This window comes from Loxodonta africana, chromosome 21, assembly GCF_030014295.1.
Source record: "Loxodonta africana isolate mLoxAfr1 chromosome 21, mLoxAfr1.hap2, whole genome shotgun sequence".
NCBI classification, from domain to species: domain Eukaryota; kingdom Metazoa; phylum Chordata; class Mammalia; order Proboscidea; family Elephantidae; genus Loxodonta; species Loxodonta africana.
In genome coordinates this window covers 20,876,348-20,898,476 of record NC_087362.1, presented here as the reverse complement: position 1 = coordinate 20,898,476, position 22,129 = coordinate 20,876,348, and the positions used below count along the sequence as shown (strand labels likewise).

The 22,129-nt window shown below is 37.1% G+C and overlaps 1 protein-coding gene across 1 annotated transcript in view; it reads right to left on the bottom strand.

Annotated features, from left to right (window-relative positions):
• Positions 1-22,129, bottom strand: part of SPOCK3 (SPARC (osteonectin), cwcv and kazal like domains proteoglycan 3) — a 514,066-nt gene that overhangs the window by 322,916 nt on the left and 169,021 nt on the right. Inside the window, exon 3 of the mRNA XM_003415798.3 lies at positions 8,561-8,606. Coding sequence (XP_003415846.2) covers positions 8,561-8,606 — 46 coding nt within the window. The remainder of the gene's footprint in view (positions 1-8,560; positions 8,607-22,129) is intronic.

The following is a 22,129-nucleotide window of genomic DNA, read 5'->3' as shown; positions in this document are numbered from 1 at the left end:
TTTGTTCTGTGAGATGGGGGTACGCTTTGCTTAGGCCCTCCTCATCTCAGCTTGCAAGTCTCTTCAATAAAGCTTTGCTCATGTGGAAAATTCTGTGTGCCTTACCTATTCATTCTTGACCAGTGAGAGGCAAGAACCTTTCTCCTGTAGCAGTGGTACAGCGGTTAAGCGCTTGGCTGCTAACCAAAAGGTCGGCAGTTCAAATCTACCAGCCACTCCTTGGAAACCCTATGGGGCAGCTCTACTCTGTCCTATAGGGTTGCTATGAGTTGGAATCTACTTGGGGGCAAAGGGTTTGGAAGCATATGGCTGCCCTTACAAAGAGTTGAGTCTCCAATCATTGCAAGAATAGCTTATCTAGATACACGGTTACCTGTTAATATGTATATCTCTCCTAGCTAGATTTTGAGCTGCTTGAATTTAGGAATGATCTAGCAAACCACTTCCTCATGAATTCAGGCTGAGTTACATGGAATCCAATGAGCCAGTACGAGTCAGACTGCCCTTCCGAAAGTAGTAGTCTAATTTAGGGAGAAAGCACAAAACGATACTGCTAGGAAACAAAAGTGCTGACCTAAAACGACAGCTATACTTTCTACTTTGAATTTCATATCCCCAGAAATCAGTAACAAGGGAAAATTATCCATAACATGAAACTGATTTATCCTGGAATCCCTCAAGGTATTTAAATTCAATTTCTTGATTATAAATCTGGTTATAACTCTAATCATGACAAATACCAAGTGGCTCAAACTCCAAGCTGGTTCAGATTATAAGAAAATGAGGCAAATGCAGAAAATACATTTTGCATCAACTAAAACAAGGCACCGAGATACCACATGCTGGGGAAAATAACTTTTGAGTAAAAGGCATAGTGCTTCAGTACAGGTAGATTCTCTAAATAACTCACAGGAATCACAGCTAAAAATTTCTGTGACTTATCCATTACACACCCAAATTAATCCATGACCAAAAACAAGGCAAGGTTAACATAGTGAAAAGAGCTTTTTTTTTTTTTTTTTAAAGCTACAGCACTTTTTTCTCCATTCCTATGTGAGAATAAAAGCATTTGTTAAATTATTTAAAAATTTTATCATATACTACTGTAGGGAAACCCTGATGGCATAGTGGTTAAGAGCTACAGCTGCTAACCAAAAGGTCGGCAGTTCAAACACAACAGGTGCTCCTTGGCAACTCTATGGGGCAGTTCTACTCTATCCTATAGGGTTGTTATGAGTCAATCAACTCATCAGCAATGGGTTTGGTTTTTGGTTTACTACTGTAGGCTCATGAGTGCATTTTCTCTTTAAGTTTATTTGACACAGTAAACATAAAACTTTTATGTCCTCATTGAAATTATTTTTCATTTGATTTCTGTGGTATCAATTCCTGATTATCCACACTTACATAAAGATGTATTTGTGAAGAAAATCAACATGAAAAATTCCAAAGCAATTAATTTTTTAATTCAGTGTCCTATACAGTCCCTGTATGTCAGAATCTACTCAACGGCACCCAACAATGACAGAAACAATGTCTTCTTTTATTTTACACCAGATTTTCCTTAACCAAAATAGTTTTACTTAAACCTATTTGAAATCTCTATATTTTCCTTAAACTCTTACTATTTTAATGGCAAAGAAAAGCCAAATGGAAGTGTCTTGATTGATAAAAAGAAGCTAACATGAGATTAAAAATTTGTCACAGCTAAACCAGAGAGTAGAAAATCTACATATAAACAAACAGGTTATTTTACCTAATGGCAAACATGCAGGTTCTAATGTGTGTGTTCTTGTGTAAATATATACCTGTATATTTATATATAATTGTGTTTGTGTGTGCATATTATACATGTATAGAAAAAGGAGTTTTGTGTTGAAAAGTTACACTATTCATACTGTGTTGTTGTTAATTGCAGTCAAATTGGCTCCTACTCTTTTTGACTTTAAGTAAAAAAGAAAGAATTATTGCCCAGTCCTGTGTCTTCACCATGATCATTGATATGTTTGAACCCATTGTTGAGGCTATTGTGTCAATCCATCTTGCTTTCGTTTTCCTGACCCTCTACTTTATCAAACATAATTGTCTTTTCTATTGAATGGTCTTTCTTAATGACATGTCTGAAGCCAGCAAGTTGAAGTCTCAAAGTCCTCATTTCTAAGGCTTATTCCACTTATATTTCTACCATGATTGATTTGTTCATTCTTTTGCCAGTCCACAGTATATTCAGTATTCATCAACAACACCACAATTCAAATTCATCAGTTCTTCTGTCTTCTCTTTTCATTGACCAGCATTTACTTGCATATGAGACGATCAAAAAGACTTGAATCAGGCACATCTTTGACATCGGTGATATCTTTGCTTTTAAGAATTTTTTAAAAGGTCTTTTACAGCAGATTTTCCCAGTGTAATATGTCATTTGATTTCCTGACTCTTGCTTCCATAGGCGTAACTGCTGATCCAAGTAGAATGAAATCCTTGACAACTTTTTTTTTTTTCCATTTGTCCTGATGTAGTTTGTCAGTCCAGTTGTGAGGATTTTCATTTTCTTTATGTTCAGGTATAATCCATGCTGAAGGTGGTAGTCTTTGACTTTCACCAGTAAATAGTTAAAGTCATCTTCATTTTTAGCAAAGTTGTATCACCCTCATATTGCATGAGGTTAATGAGTCTTCCTCTGACCCTTATGCCATGTTCTTCTTCATATAATCTAGATTCTAAGATTATTCGTTTAGTATAGAGTTTGATAAAGTAAGATGAAAGGATTCAACCATGACACGCACCTTTTCTGATTTTAAACTACTCAGTATCCCCTTATTCTGTTCGAATGACTTGCATAGGTTCCACATGAGCACAATTAAGTGTTTTGGAATTCCCATTCTTTGTAATGTTATCTGTAATTTTTTATGATCTACACAATCAAATGCTTTTGTATATCAATAAAACACAGATAAATATCTTTCTCATATTCACTGCTTTCAACTAAGATCTATCTGACATCAGCAATGATATCCCTTATTCCCAGTCCTCTTCTGAATCCAGCTTGAACTTCTGGCAGTTCCTTGCTGATGTATAACTGCAGCCATTTTTAAATTATCTTCAGCACAATTTTGCTAGCATGTGACATTAATGATATCGCTTGATAAGTTCCATATTCTGTTTGATTACCTTTCTTTGGAATGGGCATAAATATGGCTCTCTTCCAGTCAGCTGACACAGGTAGCTGTCTTTCAAATTTCTTGGCACAGATGAATAAGCACTTCCAATGTTGTGTCTATTTGTTGAAGCATCTCAATTGATATTCCGTCAATTCCTGGAGCCTTGCTTTTTCACCAACGCCTTCAGTACAGCTTGAATTTCTTCCCTCAGTATTAGCAGTTCTTGATCATATGTTACCTCCTGAAGTGGTTGAATGTTGGCCAATTTTATTTTTTATTTTTGATACAATGACTCTGTGTATTCCTCCATCTTATTTTGATGCTTCCTGTGTCATTCAATATATATATATATTTTTTTTTAACACAGAACCCTTCAGTATTGCAACTCATGCTGAATTTCCTCTTCAGTTCTTAAAGCTTGAGAAAAGCCAATCATGCTCTTCCCTCTTGATTTTCTAACCCCAATTCTTTGCACATTTCTTTATAATACTTTACCTAGTCTTCTCAAGCTGATCTTTGAAATCTTCTGTTCAGCTCTTTCACTTCATAATTTCTTCCATTCTCTTTAGCAATTCTGTGCTTAAGAGCTATTTTCAGAGTCTCTCTGACATACTTTTTGGTCTTTTCCTTTTTTCCTGTCTTTTTAACTACCATTCACTTTCTTCATGTATGATATCTTTGATATCATCCCACAACTCTTCTGGTCTTCTGTTGTTCATTAGGGTTTTGTGCATCAAATCAATTCTTGAGATGGTCTTTTAATTCAGGTATGTGTAATCAAGGTCATACTTTGGCTCTCATGGACTTGCTTTGAATTTCTTTGCCTTTAGTTTGAACTTGCACATGAGCAGTTGATGGTCTTTTCCACAGTCTGTCCCTGGCTTTGTCTTGACAGATGCTATTAAGCTTCTCCATCACCTTTTTCCACAGATATATTTGATCCCTATGTAATCCATCCAGCCAGGTCCAAGTGTTGTTGAAAATAAGTATTTGGGATGAAGAAGTCATTGGACTTGTAGAATTTTATCATGTGAACTGCAGTGTCCTTTCTATCACTAAGGCCATATTTTCCAACTACTGATCTTTGTTTCCAACTTTCGCACTGAATCACTAATAATTACCAATGCATTGTGACTGCACGTTTAATCAACTTCAGACTGTAATAGTTCATAAAAAATCTTCTGTTTCTTCATCTTTGGCATTTATGGTTAGCGTGTAAATTTGGATAGTGGTCATATCAATTGGTGTTCCTATAGGCAAACCTATCACTGACAGCATTGTATTTCAGGGCAGATCTCAAAATATTCTTTTTAAAAATGAGTGCAAGACATTGCTCTTCAATTTGTTGTTCCTGGCATAGCAGACCATAGGGCTGTCAGATTCAAATGGCCAATACTGATCCATTTCAGCTCTCTAACATCTAGGTTATCCATCCTCCATCATTCCATTTCATTTTTGATGACTTCTAGTTTTTCTTGATTCGTATTTTGTACATTCCATGTTCCAATTACTAATGGATATTTGCCAGTGTTACTTCTTGTTTTCAGTTCTGCCACATCAGTAAATGTAGGTCCCAAGGTCTATTCTCCTTCCACATCATTAAGGTTGAGTCTGCTTTGAGATGGTAGCTCTTCCACGGTCATATTTGAGTGCCTTCCACCCTGAAAAGCTCATCTCCCAACACCACATGGGACAATGTTCTGTTGCTGTCCATAATGTTTTTAGTCATTTATTTTCAGAAATACTTCACCTGGCCTTTCTTCCTACTCTGTCTTGCTCTGAAAGCACTGCTGAAACCTGTTCAGCATGGGTGAGCCTGCTGGTATTTGAAATACCTTTGGCATAGATTTCAGCATCATAGCAACATGCAAACCACCACAGTAGGACAAATTGACTGACAGGTACTATTCATACTAAATCCTGCTCAAAACCAAACCCACTGCTATCAAGTTGATTCCAACTCATAGCAAGCCCATACAACAGAGTAGAACTGCCCCGTAGAGCTTCCAAGGAGCTCCTGGTGGATTAGAACTGCTGACCTCTTGGGCACTATGCCCCCAGGGTTTCCACTACTCATATTATGGAAAATTAATTAAAAATTTCTTTAGTGGTACTTTTATTTCTGCATATTTTGTGGATCATTCCACACTTAAGATAATTTCTTTGGTATTCAGCAGTTTCTTTTTTTTTTGTCTTTTCTTTGATAAAACTTGGATATTTGGATTCAAATATTATCCCTAACTTTTAAGTTTCCTTCAAGAATGATTTTTGAACATGAAAGTTAATAATATTGTATATGTAAAACATAAATTATTATTTTCCCAGTTCCTAGATTAGCTAAACTTAAACCACTTTCTAGAACTCAGGAGAATTCACAAGGTTTTTCTAATGTGGGAAACTTTTAGTTCCAATATTGAGCTTGATCAGCTCATGAAAACGGTACTTAAAGGAAAGTTCTCTCATTAGAAAGAACAGAAACATATTAGCAATTAAATAATCTCAAATCTATTCTATCCAGGTGATGTATACTATATATATATTTTCAGAGCTAGATGAGAAAAGTACAGTTCTTCTCATCCCTTGGTGTGGTCTACAAATAAGTTGATTAATTTGATCCAAAGCCAAAAGTAAATGAAAAACAATTATGTGCATCTCACTCTAGTTTTCTTATCTTTTCTTTTTTTTTTTTTGGATACCAAACGTTTTCTATGTATCTTTATCAACTATACATGTTCAATCAAAACATCACTCTATTTCTAATTTTTTTTTCAAGTAAATAGTTATTATTAAAACACAAACTTCAAAGCACCATTAGTATGCTATCATGGATCTAATTGTATCCCCCCAAAATGTCTGTCAGCTTGGCTAGGTCTTGATTCCCTTGTATGATTGTCTACCATTTTATTTTCTGATGTGATTTCCCTATGTGTAGTAAATCCTATGACTATGATTAATAAGATGGATTAGTGGCAGTTATATTGATGAGGTCTACAAGATTAAGTAGTCTCTTAAGCCAATCTCCTTGATATATGAAAGAGAAAATCGAGCAGAGAGACATGGGAACCTCATATCACCAAGAAAGCAGCTGGGAACACAGCATGTCCTTTGGACCTGAGGTTCCTGCACTGAAATGCTCCCATACCAAGGGAAGCCTGATGCATCACAAGGACCTTCCTCCAGAGCTGACAGAAAGAGAAAGCCTCCTCCTGGGGCTGACACCCTGAATTCGGACTTGTAGCCTACTTGACTGTGAGAGAATAAACTTCTGTTTGTTAAAGCCATCCACTTGTGGTATTTCTGTTACAGCAGAGCTAGAGGACTAAGACATATGCCATTATTACTATTTTTAATCCTATAATGTGAGTGGCAGTACTGCACAGCTATTAGGAAAAAAGGTTCTGGAGTCAGACCTGTTGGACCCAAATCCCATCTCTGCTAGTATGTAGTATGATCTTGGGCGAGAGCTTAATTCTTTGAATGCCTCAATTCCCTCATCTATTTTGCAGAATTATCATGAAAATTAAATAAACTAGTATATACCAAACACTTAGAATAGTGACTAGGTATAGCAAACTCTTAATAAATATTAGCTATTATTATTTCATGATTAATATGCCTGCTAAATAGGACACAGACAACTCAGTAAGTAAAAAAACTTTTGAAAATTAAAGTGAATCGGTCTTGTAATTCATCAGACTTTGGAAGCCTCCCCTATAGCAATCATTTCATTTTATTTTTTAATGAGAAATAAATTACAGTTCAATACATTGCCACATATACACAAAGAAAGAAAAAGTATCAGACTGGATGCACTAAGTATGGCACATTTAAATGTTAACATCCCTGTGAAGATAACTACCATTTTTTAGGTTTTTGGCTCCATCAGAAAAATCCATTAAATACCAAATAAGTCTCAGTTTGCATGTGAATACTTTGTTATTGTCTGTCCTTTATGCATGTGACTTGGCTTATTAGTAACCAAATCAAAATTAATCTTTTTTATTTTGAAAGGCAGTTATATGAATAAATACTCTGGATGATAATAACAGTGAAATGACATAAAGTATTTTAGAAAGAAACTAAATTTAAAGGGGGGAACTGTATGTGAATGACTCTGGATTAATTTAATTTCAGACTCCAGATTAATATCCATATCTAGGTCCACCCAGGTCAACTCTCACTGTATGGAAGGGGTTCGTGTAGCATCAATCTTAAATACTAAATTCACGTGTTTGAAGAAATGGGAAAACATACTAAGAGCTCCCTTTAATACATCATGGCTCCATCATTCAATCATTTCCCAAACCATTTTACCAGTTCTAAAACATATCAAAGATCGTAAAGATGGCACAGGACCAGGCGATGTTTCATTCTGTTATACTTAAGATCACCATGAGCTGGAGCAACTCTTTGACAACCAACAACAAAAACATCAATATTTAGGTGATACCACTTCATGGAATAATATTTTCTGTAAGGTTAATATAGCCTAGGTCAGGTAGAAATCTCTTCTGTTTCAAACTTTAAAAGGAAGATTTTCTGGTTCTAATATTGTAGAATTTAATACATAGATCTGTTAAGATATTATATAATTATGATTGCACTGAGTTTGATATTTCCATTCTCCCTGCATGTGGGGCAGTGCTTCTACCTCCTCAGTCATCCATAAATCTTGCTTTTCCTTCTTAAAGTAACCTAGCCAGTACTGCAAGCTGTGTGTACAGAGGAGGGGGAATACTAATTTTGTACAATGAAGGCATATGCTTTCTTCTTTTGGATCTTGCTGAACTTCAACTGAGACTAATTACAAGTCTGCTCCCTTTTAAATGAAAGTTTTTATAACTGGAAAAGAGGCAGCAAAATAATTTGTTTTTTTGAAGTTCTGCACAAAAAAACCTATTGCCCAGTGTACGCCTTTGAATCCATTTGAAAGCTGGCAGAAGTGGCTTGTATCAACTAGTCAAAAAGGGGGTGGTGTAAAAAGTTCAGAAGCCTAAACTGTAATCTAAGACATGTATCTAAAAATAAAAGGCATTGTGACATAATAATGACACCTAATTGACTGTTTCTAAATACGTTATGCTGAAATACAGTAAAATCTGTGAAAGCTGAAACCTGTGTAAGGCACGAATCTGTCAGAGAAGGAAAACTCAGATATTTTCCACTGATTCAGAGTGATAGAAAAGTGGTAAGACTAAACCCGTTCAAAGGTGGAAAACTAACAAGACCTGGAAAAACAAGGTGCTCCCACAGAGTCCCGGTTCTCACAGGTTTCATTGCAAAAGTAATTGTGGCAAATATTTCTTATTCCTATTTAGACTTTTAAAGTTTAACCAGATAAAAAGTACAGTAACTGTAAACATATAAAGATTTTTATTTTAAAATAATTAGATCCTTACCCTGATCGAAGGGTTTTCCGGGACTCCAAGTGCGGAAATAATCATCCTAGAGGGGAAAATAATGTGAATTGAGCGTGTGTGCCAATTAAAACATAAAGATTCATATAAAATCTAAAGAAAAATATGAAATACAGAAGGTGTATACAAACCTCTACTTCCTGCAATCGCAAGCAGCAAATTATAAAAAAATAAAAAAAAAACAAGAGAAAAAGAATAGTTATCACAAGAGAACACACTGTTTACATATTATAGAAATGTTTTTCAATAAATGTGCTCATTTTCATTGCAAGTCAATGTTTACTATAGCAGTTTAACAACTTTAGGCTGCCACTTCTAAATATTATAATGTAATACTTTCTACTGCAATTCAATAGAAAATGCAGTTAATTACTCTAAGCCAATAAGCTATAAAGTATTGGACCCATTTCCAATTATGCAACTTCACTTTCCACTAGTATAATAGCAAATGGACCATTAATAAAACAAGGAAAATATCAAGTGATTCTGCAATAGCCTGTATAGAAATATTTTATGCAAATACTGCACGTTAATTGAATATCTAAGCAGTTGATCAAAATGCAATTCTGAGCTTAAACAGAGATGCATGTTTAATTCGATCCTGCCTCAAGTTTTAATCACTGATACAGAAAAGAATCAGTACATTATATTTACTATATATTTAGTAAAATGTGACAGTACAACGTAAAAGTGGAGTAACGTATACTGAAAAGAATTTAAAATAATAAAGCCAAATTGACTAAGTCTATTTTATTTACTATTTCTATGACTCTAAAAGGCTTATAAATTGCCTTGCCCATACCACTTTTTACTGTAAATGAAACACATTTTACTGTTGAAATTAATATGTTGTTTTCACTACTGTAATCTGTCAGAAGAGTATCATGTCATGACAAAGCTCCTTGAGGTAACATTCCCTCGGTCATACTCTTAGACCTATCAATGTTGGTTGACTAGAAAGCTAGAGACCCTAGGAACTTGAAGAAGTCCAACTAGATATTCTTTCCATTTTCTTGTTAGCCTTTTTGCTAGCACCCTCTGAGGTACAAAGTGGAAAATGTAGCACACATTTTAATCATGGAAATAAATGCACTTTTCTAAGCTCTTTATGGGGAAAAAAATGTAATTAAGCTACTAAAGTTATTGCTTAATATGGCCTACCGTTCACCACCACCTTCCACATTTACACCATATCAACTTCAAATGAAACAAAAAAAAAAGAGAAAGAAAAATCACAGAAGACATCTCTATCAGCCCAATACTAATATTGAGATAGGGTTATATGAAGAGGAGCCAAATGATGACAATCCACTTTGATAGGTTCTGCACTAAATTATTTGAGATTAGATTAAAGTAGGATAACACCACTAAAAAATTAAATAAATATTGATTGCTTAATCAATGGAAGATGGAAGCAATACACAGAAAAACTGTACCAAAAACAACTGGTTAACGTTCAACCATTTCAGGAGGTAGCAGATGACCAAGAACCAATGGTACTGAAGGTAGAAGTCCAAGCTGCACTGAAGGCGTTGGCAAAAAACAAGGCTCCAGGAACTGACAGAATCCCTGTTCTTGGACGCATTGCCAGAGATGCATACTCATCTATGCCAAGAAATTTGGAAGACAGCTACCTGGCCAACCAACTGGAAGAGACCAATATTTATGCCCATCCCAAAGAAGGATGCTCCAAGAGAATGGGAAATTATTGATTATCTTTAACATCACACACAAGTAAAGTTTTCTGAAGATCATTCAAAAACAGTTGCAGCAGTACATCACAGGGAACTGCCAGAAGTTCAGGCAGCATTCAGATGAAGACAGGGGAACAAAGGATATCATTACTGATGTCAGATGGATCCTGGCTGAAAGCAGAGAATACCAGAAAGATGTTTACCTATGCTTTACTGATTATGAAGGGGCATTTGAATATGTGGATCATAACACATAAATTATGGATAACATTGCTAAGAATGGGAATTTCAGGACACTTAATTGTGCTCATTAGGAACCTGTACATAGACCAAGAGGCAGTCTTTCGAACAGAGCAAGGGGATATTGCAAGGTTTCAAACAGGAGAGGTATCTGTCAGGGTTGTATCCTTTCACCATTCTTATTCAACCTGTATGCTGAGCAAATAATCCGAGAAGCTGGACTATATGAACAATGTGCCATTAGGTTTGGGGAAAGACTCATTAACAACCTCTGATATGCAGATGACAAAACCTTGCTTGATGACAGGGAAGAGGACTTGAAGTATTTACCTATGAAGATCAAAGACTATAGCCTTCAGTGTGGATTGCACCTCAACACAAAGAAAACAAAAATCTAGCTGGGTGACATTTTAGGACAGGGAATAATGGCTCCAATATTATCTCCAAAATAACAAGTTATAGGAGATTAGGTGAATATTTAAAATATATATATACATTGATGGTAATATCCGATTTAGAAGACAATACTGGGGCAATTAATCCCTGTTCTTGAGCATAAAAAAGAACGTGATCCAGCTGCAGCTGGACTCACAAGGACTCACAAGGACGCATCAACTGGGGCCTGAGGTATAAAGACAATTGCTAGGACTATCAGGGAAAACATCTTTTAGGAAAACTTTCACATAAACAAATCAAACAGGGCACAAAAGACCCAAAGACTTTTCACTTCTACCTTTTTCTATTAGTATGTACTATATAGTAAGATTTTTTGGACCGATGAAGACCCTCCTGACTATTTTTTTAAAATAATTTTTATTGTGCTTTAAGTGAAAGTTTACAAATCAAGTTAGTCTCTCACACAAAAACCCATATACACCTTGCTACACACTCCCAATTACTCTCCCCCTAATGAGACAGCCTGCTCTCTCCCTCCACTCTCCTTTTTCGTGTCCTTTTCGACAGCTTCTAACCCCCTCCACCCTCTCATCTCCCCTCCAGGCAAGAGATGCCAACATAGTCTCAAGTGTCCACCTGATCCAAGAAGCTCACTCCTCACCAGCATCCCTCTCCAACCCATTGTCCAGTCCAATCCATGTCTGAAGAGTTGGCTTCGGGAATGGTTCCTGTCCTGGGGCAACAGAAGGTCTGGGGGCCATGACCACTGGGGTCCTTCCAGTCTCAGTCAGACCATTAAGTCTGGTCTTATGAGAATTTGGGGTCTGCATCCTGCTGCTCTCCTGCTCCCTCAGGGGTTCTCTGTTGTGTTCCCTGTCATGGCAGTCATTAGTTGTAGCTGGGCACCATCTAGTTCTTCTGGTCTCAGGATGATGTAGTCGCTGGTTCATGTGGCCCTTTCTGTCTCTTGGGCTTGTAATCACCTTGTGTCCTTGGTGTTCTTAATTCTCCTTTGATCCAGGTGGGTTGAGCCTCCTGACTATTTTTACTGAAACCTGTACCAATGTTTATTCAGAAAAACAATTCAAAATACAGAATTACTGTGATTTGGCAATTTTTAGCCAAACTGAAAAAGTGAAGCTTTCAATGATTTTACCCATTTGTAATGTTAATATGGAAACCCTGGTGGCATAGTGGTTAAGTGCTACAGGTGCTAACCAAAGGGTCAGTGGTTCGAATCCACTAGGTGCTCCTTGGAAACTATCGGGCAGTTCTACTCTCTCCTATACAGTCACTACGAGTCAGAATTGACTCGATGGCAACTTTTTTTTTTAATGTTAATATGTTCTGGAATATTCCTCGGACTCAGATAGACATGGCTCTGGCAGCATGCTGGTCTGTTTCCTACTTCTGCCTCTTGGAAAACATGGCGAATAAAATCTTTCTTTTTGCTTTACTATAACTTCGTTGTGATTTTACCCTAGAGCATGTCTAACCTCAATCTCATTTTATTAACTTCCTGCAGAATAAAATGATCAAGTTCAGTTTGTTTGGGACAAGAGCTATACAAAAATCTCCATGCATAATGTAACACATAAGCCAGTTTTTTAAGTGTGTGTGCCTGTGTGTATGTTAGGGGCAATCTAGATATCTGCCCACTATGGGGATCCGATACAACGTAGAAAGCAAAGTTGTTAGCCTATTGGGTATTTTTAGACACATTCTTTGTGTTTTCACATCAGAGGGCTTTTTTCTTTTTCTTTTTCTCACCTCATTAAAGCAGAGGAATTTTGCCAGGATGAGAAATAAAAGTATTTTCACACAAGTGTTCATTCAGGCGCAATGTCTTTTGTCTCAAAAAGCTTTGTGTGAATATTGGTTGTTCTCAGGCTTCAATTTGATCCAAAAGAAGTCAAGCAGGGACTAGGAAAACAAATGCCAGAAATGGCCCCAAATGGAGAAATTCAGGTTCAGGTTTCTTAAACTGAGCCTGAGTGTATCAACAAGCAAAGTTGGGTTCTTGTCACTTGTGTTCCAAAACATACTAGTGAATTACAGTGACCATAAGAATGTAAGATTTTATCTTTCCCAGTTTCTTATATTTAAAGAAATAATTGTTAGTTTTCCAGAAAGCATAGTCTGCATAAGGAAACCTGATCTATGTATTACATTATTATTATGTTATTTCATCTGTTTATTTCTTTCTTGTGATTGTAATGATGTAATTTTTCTCTGATTTTAAAATACATATTTAATGGTGAACAGGGTTTCTGAGTCTTAGCATACCGCTGTTTTGGAGAGATAATTCTTTGCTTTGGGAGCTGGCCTGTGTGTTGCAGACTGTTCAGAAACATTCCTGGCCTCTACTCAGGCAACACCAGAATGGAATTGTTAGGGGGCTCTGGAGGCTGAAAACACTGAAGACACCTAATTAATTAGTGCTCCACCAGGTATCAGGCCACTCCAGGTCACCTCCACACTACGTCATCACTCACTTCCTCTATATTGTTTTTCAGACCCTCTGGAGAGCCCCGGAAGAGTTCAGATCTAATTGGCTGACATCGCAGAGCAGACCACGACGACTGACAAATAACCCTGGGATGTCAGGGATGCTCAAAAATGCAAGAGAACTCATATCAAGGAACCAAAAAACTCAGGCCAGGGAACAAAAATTGCCGGAAAGGCATCATCAACGATAGTCGAGCCCATTTCAAAAGTGTTTGCTCCATCGGCCACTACCGTGCGGAGTCCTAGCACCGCCTCGTAATAAATAATCAGTAGAAACTATGAATAGGTAAAACCTCTGATCCTGCATACTGTTTCCCTTCGCGCCTAATAAGTGTAAATTGTACATCGCTCGCACAGATCGGGGAACTCGATCTGAGGTGGATACCTCTGAGTTCCCACCTGCGAGCCTGCGAAATAAACTCTTCCTCCCAAAACCAGCGTCTGAGAGTTTGGCTTCTTGCACACTGGGCACGGACCCATTGGTCCAGTTTCAGAATCAAATTTACATTAAAAATATATATATATATATTTTTATTTCAAGAGGCCTTTTCTTATCCATGAACTTAAAAATTACTCTCCCAAAATTAATCATCAGTTTTTTTTTCCTCTCTCACCCAAAGTGAGACTTTTCTGTCCTCTTCCAAAGACCAGACCGTAACAAAACCATTAACCTGTGATTGAATGAGACAGACTCAGACTTCTTTAAATTTTTATTTTTAGAGGTCTCCTGACTGCAGGTGGGTGGAGGAGGCTAATCTTCCAGAAAGTTCTACCTTTTCCATGTTAACTCAGAAGCTACTAAGTACTCCATCACTGTGGAAACCTGTATTCTTTAAGCAAAAGTTAAGTTTCTGTGAATTTCTCCATTCTTTGGAAGTGGTTTCCGCTTCCAAATTGTTTATTAAATCACAGAGCAAATCAAATATTTGTTATTATTTTGATTAATACAAGATTTTGTTTTGAACATCAGTAACAATTCTCCTCGAAGTTGTGACAAACAGAAATGTGTCCAGATATATCGTCAAATGTCCCTTGGGTTAAAAAAAAATAATAATAATTAACCCATCTGGGAACTAACGATGTCGTTTGGTGGCCTGGCTGCACAGTGGTTAACTGCAGAACAAAAGGTCTGCAGTTCAACCCACCAGTTGTTCCACAGGAGAAAGATGTGGCAGTCTTCTTCCACAAAGATTAACTCATTGCCACGGAGTCAATTCCAACTCATAGCAACCCCATGGGACAGAGTAGAACTGTCCCATAGAGTTTGCAAAGAACAGCTAGTAGATTTGAACTGTTGACCTTTTGGTAAGCAGCTGAGCTCTTAACCACTTTGCCACCAAGGCTCCCCGTAAAGATTAAAAATAATAATAATAATTGCCATTGAGTCAATTCCAACTCATAGCAACCCTAGAGAATAGAGTAAAACTGCCCCATAGAGTTTCCAAGGAGCGCCTGGTGAATTGGAACTGCCAATCTTTTGGTTAGCAGCGTTAGCCCTTAACCACTAGACCACCAGGGTTTCCCCATAAAGATTAGAGCCTAGGAAATCCTATGGAGCACTTCTACTCTGTCATAGAGGGTCACTATAAGTTAGAATGAACTCAATGGTAATGGGTTTGATATAGAGTTATTGTGGAAGATAAATGAATCAAAATATCCTACAGCCAAAGGATGACTATCAGTAATGGATGTCCTCCACAAATATTTTCCAATACTGAGATCCCATTATACACTCAATTTTGTATTCAAGTTTTCTATGTTAACATTTGGAAACGCTGACAGCTGCTAACCAAAAGGTCAACAGTTCAAATCCACCAGATGCTCCTTGGAAACTCTATGGAGCAGTTCTACTCTGTCCTATAGGGTCGCTATGAGCCAGAATTGACGACGGGCTTGTTTTGTTTTTTTTTTGGTATGTTACATTTTACTGAGATCATTTTACAGTTGTATTAAATACTTAGTCAAAATGTTTAATGGCTGGACGTTGCCCTTTCGGATGGATCTACCATCATTTAGTTATCCCTTATATGTCTGTGCTTTCATATTGTCTATGGTATTTTGCTATAATAAATAATCTATGCACAAGGGTCTGCCCAAGTTTACATTTTCTTATAAATACAGAGTATAAACATAAGGTTAAGAATGTGACCAGTGGAGAAAAAAAAGAAAAAAATCATTTCCAGAATAGAGAAACTAATCTCCTATGATAAAAACCAGTAACCACCGGCTTTGTCCAGATGACGTGGTCAGAAGGGAAAGTTTATATTCAAAGTGCAACTCTTTGATTCATGGATGCCTACACAGTCATGTTTGTATTGATAAAAATCTCCCATTGCCTAAGGAATAATATTGTCACGGACCTAGACCGGGGGGAACTTAATCATTAAAACTTTCATGGATTTTGATTAAGTAATCAATTGAGAATGGGAAGAAATGACGCCCAAGAGTTCCGCAAAAGATAGGTGTCTTAGTCATTTTGTGCTGCTGAAACAGGCTGCTCAGCCATATTGGAAACCCCAGTCAACACCCCCTCCCCTCTCTCTTTATCTTGCTAACCACAAGCTTGTTTTGAACAACATTTTTCAGGAAGTCACAGCAAGTAGTGGCTCCGTCCACTGAACTAGGTGGAGTTACACCTTGAACCATGCACAGATTAAAGAAATCACATCCTTCAACTGACCCCCTCCCCAGACCCCCAAATATGGGCATGGAAGGGCTAAGGGCAAAAGTTCCAGGTACCAAGCCCAACCCCTGACACCACTGGAAACAAAAAGCTCCCCAGCCCCCTTAGTCAGCGAGCACGTGGCCTTATGGTTACTAGACCCCACGCACTCTTTGTGTGAACAGACAATAAACTTGCCACTTTCTGTTTCCCTTGCAATCAGTGTCTGTCTTATTTCAATCGGCTAATAAGAGAGAACAAGAACCCAGGTGGCGTTTGGTTACACTGCTATAACAAAAATACCACAAGTGGATGGCTTAACAAAGAGAAATTTACTTCCTCACAGTAAAGTAGGCTAAAAGTCCAAATTCAGGGCATTGGCTCCGGGAAGTTCCTTGTCCTCAATCTACCCCTGGTGGAGGAGCTTCTCGGGTGCAGGGACCTTGGGTCCAAAGGACACAACCTGCTCCCAGTGCTGCTTTCTTGGTGATATGAGGTTCCCATGTCTCTCTGCTCGCTTCTCTCTTTTATATCTCAAAGAGATTGGCTTAAGACACTATCTAATCTTGTAGACCTCATCAATATAACTGCCACCAATCCATCTTATTACATCATAGTGATAGGATTTACAACACATAGGGAAATCACATCAAATGATAAAATGGTACACAATCATACAAGGGAGTCATGACCTAGCCAAGATGACAGATATTTTGGGGGGACACAACGTAATCCATGACAGTAGGCTTAGATGTGAACATCAAAAAGAAGTGATGGCTGCAAGGTCTGAAATAGTCTCAGGGCATTTCAACAGCTTTGATGACCTCTCAACCTGTTCCCTTGCCTATGAACAGCTAGCTGCACGGGCAGTACACCTGACTGAAGTACATACTGGAAAATAAATTGTTAACAGAACATTCCAGTTTTAAATAATAGTCAACAAAAATACTGTTGAAGGTTTTTAGACAAAACTTTTTTCTATATGCCAATAAACCTTCTGCAATTTATATTAGCAAACAGTTATAAAGTATTTTCAAGCTACAGAAAAAGTATTACAGAGTTATAAATGAGACAGAATATAACAGTTTCAGAGGGGCACTGAAAAATAAAATAAGCGGCAATGTGATGAGTATCAGAGGGCTACATATAGAGTAGCTATGAGTTGCAACCAACTTGACAGCAATAGGTTTTTTTTTAAATCTGACACAGAATACTCCCTATCTTAAGTAAATATGATAATCCAATTTTAGGTGCATTACTGGATCTTATGGTGAATCTATACGAAAAAAATGTGTGAATATATATATATAGATAGATAGATAGATAGATAGATACATGACAACATTTCCACAATATTTCTCTTCACTATCTGATGTCTGATATGAAAATATCTGGCAGAATAGCTAGTATTTTATACAGGACTTTTGTGCATAGTCATCCATGGAAATAAATGCACATGGACACACATGTATATATACATATATACTCATCCACATACATTGAAATGCACATACATACATAACTGTAGATTTGAAATAGATGGGTCTATTCAGAAATGCATTTCATTAGTGTCTGTCCCATGAAATTTAAATAATACTTTAGGGTTCACATGAGATATCTCTCAAGGCAGATATATTTTATCTAATCATAGCTTTGTCCCCTTCCCCCCCAAAAAAAAACTATGTGGTAAGTTTGACAAGATTTCTTTAAAGATTTACAGAACTAGCTGATACATGATAATGGAAACCTAGAATTCTGAAACCCAGAGATAAAATATAAATAAGTAAATGTATTCACCTACGGTATCACTAATTGTGTGTACTGAAACTTTATCGTTACAATGAACATCTTTGCAGGGAACTCTCCCATAAATTGATGATGTTGGCACCACACACATTAAACAAGGAGACAGTCCCTGACAACAGTACTCTCTGTACCCAACTAGGATGAAAAAAAAAAAAATTTTTTTTTTTTTTTTTGAGAAAATGCTGCAAAGAATTTAAACAGAAGGATTTAAAGATGATAGTATCTTGGTATAAATTTTCAAGCCCTAGCTTAACAATTTCAATTGATGAGTTATAATGAAAAAAGAAAAAAACAAAGCAGAAAGATAAAATTAGACATCAGGGCCAGAAGCAAGGTTTTGGAACAGGAAAAGCCTGAGTTTAAACCCTGTATCTCCACTTACTCTGATATTTCCAATCTGATCTTCTGTTTCCTTTTCTGAAAACAGGTGCTAATAATAATGCCATTAAACCGTGTAAAGATTAAATTGCATAATGTATTTAAAGTATTAGTGTAGTTTCTAGCTCTCAATAAGTACTTACTAATTGGGAGCTATTATTATTATGGGAGACCTGGTGGTGCAGTGGTTAAGAGCTATGGCTGCTTACCAAAAGGTCGGTGGTTCGAATCCATTAGTGGTTGCTTGGAAACCCTATGGACAGGCAGTTCTGCTCTGTCCTATAGGGTTACTATGAGCTGGCATCAACTCAAGGGCAACGGGTTTGTTTTTTTTGTTGTTGTTTTTATTATTATCACCCAGAAGATAGTCTGATAAAAAACACCCAATAACCACCAAATATTTCAATGTTAGAAATGGTTACCATTATTAAGCTGACATTATATAACAAAGGAATATTTTTGAAAAAAATATGTGTTATGTGCTGGGAGGAAAACTGACATATGAAATAGGCAGTGGAAAAGCAGGCTTTGATGGTCCATCTGTCTTATGAAGCCAAATACACATAACGTACAATCTTATTAATCTTTCAATGTCATATTAGAGAAATTATTTTTCACTTTTTCCAATAGACATGTACTGTACTTTCAATAAAAAAAATAAATAGGTGCTAGAAAATAAGAAACTCGAGTGATATATGGCCTTTGACTTCAAGGAGCTCAGAAGCTAATATGAAAGCCACATGCACTCCAAACCAGATCAAGTGTTTGAAGAGAAACCTGTTCAAAACATGGTGGGGGCAAGAACAGAAATAATAAATTTGTAATGTTGCACATGAGAAGTCTGTATAGGTAAAGTAATGTGTAGCATGATCATACAGGATGTATAAACCAGAAAGAAAATTTTCCAAGCTCTCTGACACATTACCTAATCTTCTCTAACTTTGTAGATGAAGAATTGGGAGCTCCTATAGCAGATCCTGTGCACAGGTGGCCTTCATCAGTTGTATTCCTCTTTGAGTATTCATCCAGGTACTCACAAGATGAAGTCTCAGCTCCTTCTCTTTGAATATAGTCTGGCACTCATGACTTGCTTGACCAATAGAATGTTACAGAATGGCATTCAGCAACTTCTAAGGCTAGTTTATAAGATACCTTTGACCCAGTCACAATAAGAGAAGCTCAGGACACACGGAAAACCATTTTTCTACATCCCCAGCTGAGCTCCCAGATGACATCCCAAATCAGCTGCCAGCCATATGATTGAACCATTTTGATCTTCTAAATGAACCAAGGCCCAGCATCCATTTTACTGAAAGCACTCCAGACACTCAAAGTGAGAAATACATAGTCAACACACGAAACAACGAGAGATAATCATGAACTGTGATTTTTAAGCCACTAATTTTTTTTTTTTTAATTTGGGGCTGATTTGTTACAGAACAGTGAATAACTAGAACAGACCTCAAGTCATACAATGAATTAGTCAGTTGGAAAGATAAAAACAAAAATAAGATCTCCTAATATCTGATCTAGTTTGGGTTTCATAACAGCATGTCTTAGGGCACAGAGATAACAAACCTTCACACTCTCTTGCCTTGAGGTTTAAGCTGTTCTCCATCAAGTAAAACTTTACAAATTCACTCCTACTTGTAACCAATACTGAATAACGGCTTTAGCTTTGGAACATGGCTACATAACCTTGCAGAGGACCCTCGGAGCAAATCCTAAGGAATCACCCAGCGTCTTAGCTCAATATAAGGATGTTAATCTGCAATCTGTTCAATACTCTCTGAGATTCTCCTCCTTACCTACTGACTTAGCTTCTTTTCCAGGATTTTTCACTCACCCCCTAGCCACCATCTGTTACCCTAAATCCAAACCTACTCACCTGACTTCACATTCTTGATCCACTGGCCTCTATTTGGTTAAGTCTTGTTTCTAAGTATCCTCTCACCAACTTACCCCACAATACATTTTGCACAAGCTAGTAAGGGACAAAAGGGTTCCTGGTCTCAAATTCCACCTAACTTTTTTTTTTTTAGGACACAGTCACAAATCTATAACGAATTAGGGAGAGTACTTCTGCCCCTTAGTCCTCTTCAGGAAAAGAAAGATACACACACACACACACACACACAAACCCAACCCATTGCCGTCAAGTTGATTCCAACTTACAGCGACCCTATAGGACAGGCTAGAACTGCCCCATAGGGTTTCTAAGAAACGGCTGATGGATTCAAAATGCCAACCTGATGGTTAGCAGCCGAATGCTTAACCACTGTGCCACCAGGGTTCCCCAACCTGAATATGTCCTATTTATTCCCTAGGAGTAAATCAATCTGCAACAATGTTATATTTTTGAGGAATATAAAAGAAAGTAAGACCCTTGATTTTATTCAAATCTCTAGAATCAAAGCAACAATAAGTAAAATAAGCTGTCGATTCACATACTGGCAAAAAAATTTGTTAATCTTTTTTATATGTACACAAAAGTAAACATAGAATGATGACCAGTGTGTGAATCTATGTTGTGGGGTGAGAAGGTGAATTTCCTAGGATTTCTCAATTTTGTGATTAGGTACCCAAAACCCTCTCCAACAAAACTTTAAATCTTCCTTACTAAAATATATCCCTGCAGCTTGCTGTATTTCAATATCTCAGCAAAATCAGGAGGCATGGCTGGTCCTGTCAGCTGAAAAATAACCATGGTAGTTCGTTTGTTCTATTGAAATATGTTATATATTAAGGCAGTCTCATTTACACAATTCACCCTATTGTGGGAAGAAAGGCTAGCAAAATAGTTAAGCCAATAAATTTCACAAAAGAGGAAAGTGCACTGTGAAGACATACATACCACGTGATTGAATCACAAGATAGAGTAAGTAAAGCTTTGTCTGGGCATAAAGGAATTATCTATATCAGACAAACTATCTGTTTGAGGCCCCCAAGTGTCCCATTTATTATCCAAGTAGCACTCATTTTTCTATGTGGTATGCTAGGACCCTGAAAGAATTCATTTATAACACTTTAGTGAGCCATTATTTTTCAAAGAGCTTTTTATGCTCCCCGACTCACCACAGATTAAACATATAAATAAAATAAACCATGCGAAAAGGACAGTGCCATTTGGGACAATTCCTCAGCTGACTCTGAAAATCTCTGCAAATTGAGGTTAAAACCCCTTTGAATATACATGGGAGGTGTACTCATTGTTTTTACATTTATATACAAAACTTACGATCTATTTATAGCCAAAAAAGGCACAAAAAGCAGCTGGCCTTGATAAATAAAATAAAACAAACAAACAAAAAACCCCAAACCTGTTGCCATCAAGTTGATGCCAACTCATAGTGACCCTATAGGACAGAGTAGAACTGCCCCATAGAGTTTCCAAGGAGCACCTGGTGGATTCGAACTGCCAACCTTTTGGTTAGCAGCTGTAGCACTTAACCACTATGCCACCAGGGTTTCCAATAAATAAAATAGGGACATGTAAATATTGGGAATGAACGTTGGTTGTAACCAACCCTAGGAAAACTAGCACAATTAAAGTAATGAAGGCAAATGGTGGTTTAAAGTTATTTCTCACTTATCCTATATCAGGCACTCTTCTAAGCGCTTTACTCAATCCTCACAGTATCTATAAGAGGTAAGCACTTCTAATATCACTCCCATTATACAGGTGAGGAAAGTAAAGAAGAAAGAGATTAGGAATTCTTCGAAAGCTCACCTAGCTAGTTAGAAGTAGAGTTGAAGTTTGAACCCATGTGTGTCCCATACCATGCTTAGGGTCAGCAACTCCACATCCCCTCATATATGTATTGTCCATGCCCACTCTGATGCTACTGATAGTCAAGGAAGCTAGGA